We start from the raw sequence: 10,651 nt of genomic DNA, 5'->3' as shown, positions 1-10,651 counted from the left end.
CAAAGAATTGTCCCACATGATCTTCTATCAGAGCCTTCGCAAAGAGTCTAAAGCTTCATAGTCGACCTCGCATAGCAATAGAGCACTTTTGGAATGGCTACAAAGTACTTGCTTCTAGGATGCTGCGTCTGGGGCAAGATTTGAACCTTCCAATCCCTAAAAAGGCCATTGAAATACTAGCAAGAGCCTATGACAAGGATTGCTTGTCTGAACCCCTGTCAGGCTTCCCATGAATGACACGAGATGCCTTACAGACATAATGACCTTGTATGTATCAGCAGGTGAGTTTCTCAGTTATAAAACGAGAAATGCTACACATAGAGTGAATCCTTATATACAGAGTGAGGAGAATTTTTTGATTGGCTAAGATTTCCTTAGCATATACACAGACCCATAGATTAATCTCATAAAATCTATCTTTTTAAATATATCTTAATAATTTGTTATTATAGCTTACTTTCATTGCTAATACTTATTCTTTATAGCTTTATATAATTATAATAAAATATAGTCTTAATTATCTAACGTTTCTTAAGAAGGTTGGTTTTAAAATTAAGATAAAGCTTTTAGATAGTAGAATAAATAATTAGTAGAAAAGTTACTATATTTATATATTAAATCCTTTCTCTTAATTAAGGTTTACCTATACTAGCAAATGTTTTTTCTTATAAATATATTTCTTATTAGCTAAAAGCTACTTAAGTTATATAACTAGTTCCTTTAAGTTATAAAACTATCTAAGTTTTAATTGAATTTAAATAGTATAAAAATAAAATATCAACTTTTATTTAATAATTAGATAGTTAGTATAGCTTTAAAAGTTAATATCCAAATTAGTAGTATATTTTTTATATAAAGCTTTACTTACCTTATAATAGCTTAAGCTATTAGTTTAGTTTATAAAAATTTAATATATAAATAGTTTAGTATATAAAAATGATAGTCTTAGTTGATAATATATATTAAAGCTTACTATTAGCAAAGATTAGTAAAAACTAAAAAGATAAAAGATTATAATTATTAGCTTAGATAGGTTAGCTTTATATAAGCTATTATATAAATATATTAGTTTATAGTTAAATATCTTTAGTTTAATAAAATAACTTATAAAACAATTATAAATTAGTTATTTTTATAAAAAGTTAGATTATATAAGTTAAGTCTTTAGCTAATAAATTATTATAGTTTAGCTAAATTATATAAATAACTTTATAAATTAATAACGTACTTATATAGCGAGCGGCATATCATAGCGAGCGACACACTTGAAAAACATATAGTTAAGGCCGATTTTAATACCTCTGTTAAAACCACCAAACCTTACTAAAAATGGATGCAACTTAATATATAGCTTATTAACTATATAAAGTTATATATATTTAAGTTTTACCTTATTAGGCTTAGTAAATGTTGAGATATAGAGAGTGAGGGTGAAAAGGTTCTTTACTTTTTTATTGTGAGTGATTGACGAGTTTAAATATGCTAAATCTCATATATATATGATTTTATATAGTTAATAAGCTATATTTTAAGTTATAGCTATTTTTGGTAATAATTAGTGGTTTTAACAAGGGTATTAAAATCAGCCTTAACTATGTGTTTTTCAAGTATGCCGCTTGCTATGATACGCCACTCGCTATGTAAGTACGTTATAAATATAAAATAGTAGCTGAATATATAAGATAACACATTTTAATAGCTAATTTCTATTACTTATAATATATATAAACTACACTTTTAGGTAAAGAAATTTACGAAATTGGCTACTGTATAGTACCTACTTTAGTCTCCACCTAAAAATTCCAAAGCCGACATTTCAGCAGTTTTTAGTGCTTATACCGTTCGTTTAGTTATAGTACTATATTCTGCTTCTTTCTTACAGTATTAAAAAAACTCAATTATCAACTTTAATATACAGCTTACCTACTACTGATTATTTTACAGTATATATATTTAGATGTTGGCAGGATGTCGCTTACTTAGTGGGACAAGTATCTCTAGGCTTTTGAGTGTTGTATCTCGGTAGGGTACATATGGTAACAAAACACACGATGCAAGCCCTAAAACCCGCCTACAATGTCTATGCCAAAATTTTGAGCCCAAAATGAGTGCTGTAGCCGATTTCGCAAGTTGCTGTTTGGAAGCGGTGGATATAATGCAGGCAGTGCCAATCACTTCCCTTCAAGTCCATGCAAATTAGAAAGCCCCAACCATTTATATTATGTAGTGCGTGGCTCTCCAGCAATGCAGCCATCCTATAACTGGAAGTCTGTTCCTCATAGGTTGGTGGTGTTGTTGCTGGAAACCTATTGTTACGCCCAGACTCTTACTCTGGTGCGTTAGGGTAAGGGTCTGTTGGTGCAGGGTTTATGTTGGCAGAAAGTTAGGTTAAGACACCGCATCACAGGTGCCATCCTCGGTGCTATCCCCACCTGGTCGTCCAGTGTTCGCCTGCCCGCAGGTCTTATGCCATTTTGTCTCGGCGCCATTGCCCCGCGGTCAACTGTCTTGGGGTCGCTTCTGGCCTCGTGGTTCGCCGCGGTGTGTGACCAACTGTGCTCACGTGCTTACAACGCTGACATGGCTTGGCAGGTTGTAACAGGTTTCCCCTCCTTTATAGTCAATGTCCTAGAGACTGTACTAGTCACGCTTGTCTTCGTCGTCGTCAAGCCAAGAGACAGTACCATCCGAATGCATATGGTAGTATTGACCAGTCTCGTGATCCTTCTTCCAGTAGCTCCTGTGTTTGCTGACAAGGGCAGAGGATCCGTGGGACGACTGTGAGGACGAAGCTTTTCGCTTGCTACCGCTGCTGTGGGTGGAACTGTGTGTAGATGAGGGAGCCTTCAACGAGTGCGGCGTCGAATGCAAGTGGTGTGAATGGTGTGAGTGGTGAGAGTGCGTCTTGCCACTCCTGTGCTTGGATAACGTAGGCGGCGTCGGCTGGTAGACAGGCTGTGGTTCGACGACTTTGTAGTCGTCTTCGTCCTTGTAAGCGTCCAGTCCGATGCCTGATATAGGCAAGGGTGGCACTTCTTTAGCGACAGGATGGAGACTGCTGCCGCGTTGCTTCTTGTAATACTCCTTCAACTCGTCTCTCAGCGCTTGTGACTGTCTCCTTGCGTGGTCCTGTTCGTTCCTGAGGTGCTTCCGGCCCTCCTTGTATTCCCCGTAGGAGTTCACCAAACTCGTCGACCTGACAGGAAACTGGTGATATTCAAGCGTGCCGTCTCCAGCGGGAGCTGCGTAGTGTGCGTAAAAGTTGAGCTGGGTACCGTTTGTGGTGAAGGTTGTGATGCTTACGTGTCTAGGGGGGTCAGACTTTCCCTGGAAGGCGAGGGCCTGGTTTCGAGCGTAGACGAGTGCTGCTCCGTCATAAGAGCTCTGTAGCGTTGCTTCTGCCATACTCCCGTCGGGGCCCTTCCATTCTCCGGCTATGTGTGGCAATGTCACCGCGTGAGGGTTATCCTTGTAGAGGACAGCCCCTAGGATGCGTTCGTCGACTGGAAACGGGAGGAAGTCCCTCATTTCTGGTCCTTCGACGAAATCCGGCTGGGGAGCGGACAGGCCATGGTTGAAGCCTACATCCTTCGGAAAGGCCGTAAATGCCTGGTTGAACGCTCGGTTATATCTCTTGTCGTTATGTTTCTTCAACAGTTCTACGGTCTCGATGACCACGGTTGCTTCGTTAGCGGCCCTGTTGACCCGGTCGACATAGTCGCCGTATTCTGACTCGGTAGGCGAGGGCGTCCCGCGGGGTAGGGCGCTTCGTTGGTAGATCTCCTCCAAGTCCTTGGGAGGCTTGGAGCTGGAGGGATCGAGGACGCCGTTCTTATACGCCTGGATAGCAAAGCCAGAGGCCATAGTCGAGACGGTCTTCGTCGATCCCGAGTCGTAGTCGTCCGAAGGGTCTGAAGTCTTCTTGCTGCCCATCTTCTTGTTGAAACGTGCGAGGTTCTGTTGTGTCAATCGTGCTGGCTCCGAAGTCGGGCGCGTCGTTCGCGCTCGCTTTGCCTGTGGTTCGGCGTCGTCGTCGTCGTCGCTGTCTAGCTGTCGTTTTCGTGACGGCGGATTTGCTTGCTCTTCTTGCGAGAGCTCCGGGCGAGTTTGCGTCTCGTCCATGATGAAGAACGAAAGAAAGGGAGGCTTCCTCTCCTGATGAGCTGGTCGACAAGCTGGTCGACAGAGTAGGCCGCTTATGTTTGGGATTTCGTTCGAGCGATGTGGTTGATTGGGCGTGGACGAGAATTGTAGGCAACAGTGAGGGCGGTTGCCACGTGATTTCGTTCGTGAGGGGTTGCTCACGTAACCGTGTAACCGTCCAATGAGATCGCGGGGCTAGCGTCGTTTATGTGGTTGGTGATACTGTGCCAGCATGTTGGCAGAAAGTCAAATGGTCAAATGGTCAAATGGTCAAGCGGCTCCCGTGGCTCCCATGTGTTCTCGTCGTCGTCGCCCTGGTCCTTCCACTTCACAAGGTACTCACTCTGTCTGCGGTCCTTCTCCGCGATGATCGAGGATCTTCTCGACCTCTTGCTCTTCTTCATCTTCATCTTCGTCCTCGAGCTCTGCTCTGTGGTCTCGTCGAGCTTTGCCCGTGGTGAGGCTGGTTCCGGTTCCAAAAGTGAGATGTGGAAAATCGGGTGGATCTGCATTGACCGTGGTAGTGACAGTTCGTAGTTGGTGTCCGAGATCTTTCGCCTGATCTTGAATGGCCCAAGTTGCTTGTAGTCGAGTTTCTCGCTTGGTCGCTTCGACTTGATGTTTTTGCGAGCGAGATAGAGCATCAAGACGTCAGGGGTCAGGGGTCAGGGGTCAGGGGTCAGGACGTCACGAAGGCGACCTCCCTTGCCACAATAGCGGTTAAGTCCCCGCTGGTCCACAGATTTCAGCGGTCCACAAAAAACCTAGTTGCCGATGGTCTAGACTAGTCGTTCGCTGCAAGCTAAATTTGGTGCCCAAAGGGAGTGGCATAATGATGACGAGGAGAGGCTAACCCGCAAATTCACAACCCTGGTTCTGTAGATTGCTCCTAGCTTCTATAAATATTTGGCTAGATTACCTTGATAATACAGTACCCATGATCTTCCTCTATATATTATAGTTGCAGTGTTTGGCTTTGTGGGCAAATGTCTACCTGTTCTTGTATATGAATCATTGTAAGATGATGGGTAACTTTGATACGAGCAAGGAGATTGGAGAGGCGCAGAACGCAACCGCGCGGCGATGAGCCATGAAGGTTAGCAGCATCTGGCCTCGAATTCATTCAATGCCTTGCCAATAGCCAAGTTCGTATTACTTTGCTTTCCTGTCCTATGCCATGCACGGTACGCGGAAAAGCGTCGTTTGTTTCTGTTTGGCGTAAGCAAGATAACATAAGACACGGAGTTCTATCAGTTGGCAGATCAAACAGCGATCGGGAGCCCTCTTGGATCGAAGGAGATGAGAGCCTAGATCAGGACGCACAGCCATTCATTCCTTACCGACTGACCGTGACACAAATGCTGCCGGTGCCGGTGCCGTTGCCGTTGCCGTCGCCGTCAGGTAGTCGCGTTGCGCGGGGATCTATAGCCAGCGGTGTGATTCGGACGATGCTCCCGATGTCTCCCTCTTCTCGCCCTGCCTTAGTCTGTCGTCATCATCCATGATTCTGTTTGATTTGGTCGGGGGTGAAAGGTGAGGCGGCGAAACAAAAACATGGTTTGTTTTAGAGAAGAATGTAGAAAGGAAATAGCGGTAAGCATCCATCCGTTTGGGTTTGTGTGTCTGAGTCTCTTTACAATAGTATCTTATATTATCTGAAACAGTAGGTTGTTGAATCCAATGGACGATGATAGGAAGGCAAGTTCCCGCGAACTCCATAATGATGAATGGAGGTGGAGGTTTTGTCTGGTTGGTGCCTACAGGTGGTCTGTTCGGAGATTATGATTATGATCTGGGCCGGTTTGGTTTGGTGGATGAAAGGATGGAAATGGAGTAATGTAATGTAATTATTTTCCTGTATCACCTTGCCTTGCCTGGTCTTTGGAGAATTCGGTCGGTAAATCTGGAAAACCTTGGAAATGGAACGCGACATCTACATCCAACCTGGAATAACTTATCGTCTTTCCCCCCCTGCCCTTTCTTCCCTTCCTCACCCTTTCCGCCGTTTGATTCTATCCCATCATTAGTCATTAGTATCAGACCCATTCTGCCCCGTGTTGTAGGACGACAGAAACCTCTTCCTACTCAGCTCTGTTTTTCTTACCGACATCATTCACCTCATTCCATCCATCCTCTTCGTCAACAAGAGACACACACCCGCGATTTTTATTGAAGCTCGTTCACCAAACACCAAACCCACCCAACATGAATACCTCAATCGCAGCGCAGAAGCAGACCAGCAGCTCAGCCGGCCCCAGCACGGGCGACATCCCCTCCTCATCCAGTGCCGGCAGCAACGTCTCTCGACAGAGCATCGGCAGTCTCCTCGAGAAGCAGGGACGCGCCCGCTGTACCGTCTATACCACTAGCAGGGGCGACTGGTTCATCACTGCCGACGACGCCGACCTCGTGTCCACCTCCTTCTCCATCACCCTCCAGCCCCTCGGCGACCTCGGCCTGCCCACGCCCGAGGTCTTCATCCACCGCCTGCAGGGCCTGTGTGTCCTCAACGATCGCCTGACCGGCCTGTCGCGCGAGCTGCTCAACCTCCACGGCCCAGACAGCGAGGGATTCGTCCTGCCGCTCTTCCGCCAGCGCGGACCCAGGGGCCTCGAGTACGGCGTCCTGGTGGGCCGGCAGCACCGCGCCGCCGACGACTGGGGGGAGGGCGACCTGCCCTCTGGGTACGCCGCCCCGCTCGCCGTCTCGCGCAGCGACTACTGTCTCGACCGCATCGACCAGGTCCTCTACCCGGAAAACACCGTCGTCACAGACCCCTTCCCACACAGGCCCGTCGTCGAGCACCAGCACCAGCACCAGGACGATCACGCCGGTACAGATACATCTCCCGCCTCCAAGCTCACATCCTCCTCGCCCCCCCGGCGCTCCAGCACCAGCACCAGCACCAGCACCAGCGGCCCACCACTGCTCAACTGGCCGCGCTTCGTCCTCCAGGTCGGCCGCCTCTGTGTCGCTAACCCCTCAGACGCGTCGTCCCACCGCGCACCTGCGAAGTCGTCCTACGTCGTGGTCATGGACATCGTCAGCCCGCACAAGCCCGTCTGGATCATCCACGACGCCTTCACCCGCGACGCCGACGGGCTCGTGCCCCGGGAGGCGCAGCGCCACCGCAGCGGCGTCGCCTTCGCCACCGCGCCGGCCTACTTCGACATGGCGCCTCTGCTGGGCAGTGTGCAGGACTGGGGGAAGCTGAAGGATGAGGAGGAGGAGGAGGAGGAGGAGAGGGACGGCAGCCGGGAGAGCGAGGGCGAGGGCGGTGGAATGGAGGCCAGGGTGGCGGCGCGGGGCGCCAGGGTCGAGCCGCTGCTGTCGCTGGCTTGGAGCGGGAGGCTTCTCGAGGCCGCCAAGAAGGCAGGGGCCAGCGCTGTCTAAGAATGTTTGAAGCGGATGATGGTGTTGGCCGCTCGCTCGCTCGCTCGCTCGATAACACGAGGCTCGGTATCGGGTTGGGTATCGAAGTCAAGACAGCACTCTCCTTGTCCGTCTACCTACACATGTACGGATTTTACGTGTGATCAAAGACAGGCCACCTGAGATAGAAGCGTAGAAATAAGTTCACTCATTCATCAATGATGCATCGTGTAATATAATGCGCACATGATATCATACAATCTTTCTCGCTCAAGCAAGCACTGGTTTCCATCTATAGTTTTTGCCTGTCTTCAAAGAGTATAGGGAATGGTTCCATCACCCAAGACAAAGTCGAAGCAATGGCGAAGCAAATACTTTCTGAGCCTCGAGATTCAAACGACTGCCATAATTCCATCCAAGGCGCCTGGAGGAACGAAGCTAGGATTTGGTAGGTTAAGCGTTGGAACTATTCACATCACATGGCCAAAACATATTGTTAGGGAGACGTTTGAAAGTTGCGGTAAAGCAGCCATCGTGGTGTCAGCAAGACACATCGCCTTGGAACTCGTATCAAATCAAAGACAAGCCAGAATCCCGGACAGCATACCAAAACGGGTCCGATGACCGCATTCTCCCGACTCGCTCATAATACTTAACGCCTCCCATATTCAGCATTCTGAGCAGCAGGCCGCAATGCCAGTCTGCGCCACCAAGGGTATCACATTGGACACCCAGCGCGTAAAACACCGACTCGCCGCCTCTTGTGCCATCAAATTGGCAACTATTCTCAAATTTCGCGCCGGCAGGGCGAGGGCCAACTGCCGCTTCGAGCCTGAAAGCGTAGGTAGGAAACTCGACTCGTGGATCCTTCAGCTTCCGATCACTCCGGCATGGCGGCGAAGGCGACTGCTTATCGAGGTCCACGGTGCATCGATGGACCCTGCCCAGCAGACGCAAAGCTGTCCTCCCAGTTTTATGAATGTCCGTGCCATGTAGCTCCACCCGCGATGATCCTGGATCGTGTCCGCCGGCATTAATTGGGCCAACCACTGATACCCATGACCAAGAAGGGACGCAGGCAATGTCCGAGAGATTCGCTGGGTGTTTTGTGGGCTGCCAGAGAAGGCCCGCAGAGAGATTGGCTTCCCATATCCCCGAGAGATACTGGCCAGGAACTATCCAGCTTGCAATGTCGGCAATCCCTGCAAGAGCGGGCAGTCTATCGCTCTCATGTGTCAGCTGCAGCGCAGAGTACTCTTGTATCAAGTCGGCCCATGCCCTAAAGAACAGTCCTTGGAACAAGTCTTTCTGCTTTCCGGTCAGCCCTAAAGATATACCAAAGCTTCTGAGACAGTGTATGAAAGCGGCAGCCTCCATCCCACCATCGGTGTCCTCCTGACTATCTTCCGAGTGTCTGCTCATTCGACAGGTCCAGTATATTTGGTTGGAAGAAAAATCTACCATGCGGCGAGAGAGAATCCGTTCTTGCTTAACCCACGCTCTCTGACGTAGTGGACTGCCCTCTACGTCTTCCCGGAAGGAGCTGGCAATCTCCGTACATCCTCTGAAGAAGACCCTTCCCTCACGTCGACCGTTCTTACTGACCTTGAAGTCGATTGGGATCCCGGAGCGGTTTCGGTGAGCAAGAAATCCTTGGGAAGCCCTACTAGCTGAGGTTGCAGCGATGGTTAGATATGCGTTGTTATATATATAGCCCATCCTGTTTAACTCTTCCATCCAGTCCGCAGTCTGATTCTGACCTTGAATGATGCATAGCGCATCTACCCAAAGATACTTGATTCCGAGCTTCCGGACTACCGTGACGGCATCCTGGATTGTCTGAGAGAGTAGTGCCAACGGCACGCCCTGCTTCATGTGGCTGACGGTCTTATTAGTAGTGATATAGCCGGTTTGTATTGTTCCCCAACAGTAGCTGAGAGCCGCGTACTTCAGCGGCTGGCTATTCGTCTCTATGAGCCTAACAATGGGCTGCCCAGGCAAGCCGACGTCTATCAGCCGCCTTGGAGCCATTGTGTCTCCACTATTGGACCCGAGAAAGTTCTCGTTGCAGGCGCTGTGATGCTGTTCGCAGTTCCTGGCCCAGCTGAGGATTCTCGATATGTTGAAATCGCAGATCGGTTCATCCTGGATTCCCCGCACCGAGGTTGGGAGTCCAACAACGCCCATTGACTCTGCAACCGAGCCTATTGTTCGTCAGCGACGGCCGTGACTTTTACTGGCGCGTGGAGTCGCTATACCTGGTTCGGCGAACATGAGCAAAGTTGGATATTCCGGCCCGTAGCCGAGCTCAGTGCCGACCATGCCTAACGTCACCGCGACTCTCTGCGACAACAGCTTATCTTTGACGCGGCTCCGTTCTCGTCGCTGGAAGATGTGCAGTTTCAAGTCAAGCTCATGGCTGGCTGCAAAGAGCCTTACGGGCCCGAGGTGCCAAGCATCAGACATGTTTCTGATCGAACTTGTCGCCAAGCGATGCTCGTAGATGCATCGTTTGAAGAGGCCAGCGATTAACTGGCAGAGATCGCATGCATCTGCACTGCTAATCAAGGCATCGCAGGTCGGCTGGTGGACGTATCCGTCATTACTCTTCATATCCTCCAAGTTGATGCCTTGACAGAAGACGCACAACCGGTGTCGCGAGTTATCAGGCTCCATCGTGATGAAACCTGAATTCCCGGCTGGGGAGGCTAGATCTGGCGCGATTCCAAAGCAAGTATTGGAGCGTGTGGCGCTGGAACTGCGCGGGACGCGCTCAATAATGGTCAACGATGAAGCGGCACCAAGCCAGTGCGACCTTGCACGCTGTACGTACAGCCGTCGCGATGTCGGATACCAGTCAACCCACGATCTCCGGTATCAACTATATTAAATACAGTACCGCAGCCAAGTAACTTGCTTGGGGCGATGCAGATGCGGTTGTCGTGAGACAATCCGTAAGGCAACCGTAAGGCGACCTCGCAGAAAATGCTTGCCTACACATCACATCTTTGTGGCCAATGAGACCCTGCGTATGTAGGTCACGCAGCGACCTCAGAATGAGAGACCGCATAGAACAGAACAGCGATACTGATACAGGTGACGATACCAGGGAGTCAGTGGTCCCTGTTTCAGACCA

The 10,651-nt window shown here is 49.1% G+C and overlaps 2 protein-coding genes across 2 annotated transcripts; one reads left to right on the top strand and one right to left on the bottom strand.

Annotated features, from left to right (window-relative positions):
• Positions 1-2,640: 2,640 nt before the first annotated feature.
• On the bottom strand, positions 2,641-4,122 carry UCRPA7_219 (hypothetical protein; the record flags this gene model as incomplete). Its single annotated transcript, XM_007912817.1, has 1 exon — positions 2,641-4,122. One exon carries the CDS (start codon positions 4,120-4,122, stop codon positions 2,641-2,643), a length of 1,482 nt encoding a protein of 493 aa, XP_007911008.1.
• A 2,226-nt stretch (positions 4,123-6,348) lies between these two features.
• UCRPA7_218 (hypothetical protein) lies at positions 6,349-7,536 on the top strand (the record flags this gene model as incomplete). Its single annotated transcript, XM_007912816.1, has 1 exon — positions 6,349-7,536. The coding sequence occupies one exon, from the start codon at positions 6,349-6,351 to the stop codon at positions 7,534-7,536; it is 1,188 nt and encodes a 395-aa protein (XP_007911007.1).
• Between the last annotated feature and the right edge of the window lie 3,115 nt (positions 7,537-10,651).

Source organism: Phaeoacremonium minimum (assembly GCF_000392275.1).
Source record: "Phaeoacremonium minimum UCRPA7 unplaced genomic scaffold PA7_03_scaffold_12, whole genome shotgun sequence".
Classification (NCBI taxonomy): Eukaryota; Fungi; Ascomycota; class Sordariomycetes; order Togniniales; family Togniniaceae; genus Phaeoacremonium; species Phaeoacremonium minimum.
The sequence above is the reverse complement of the archived record's forward strand: the minus strand, read 5'-3'. Positions and strand labels throughout refer to the sequence as shown.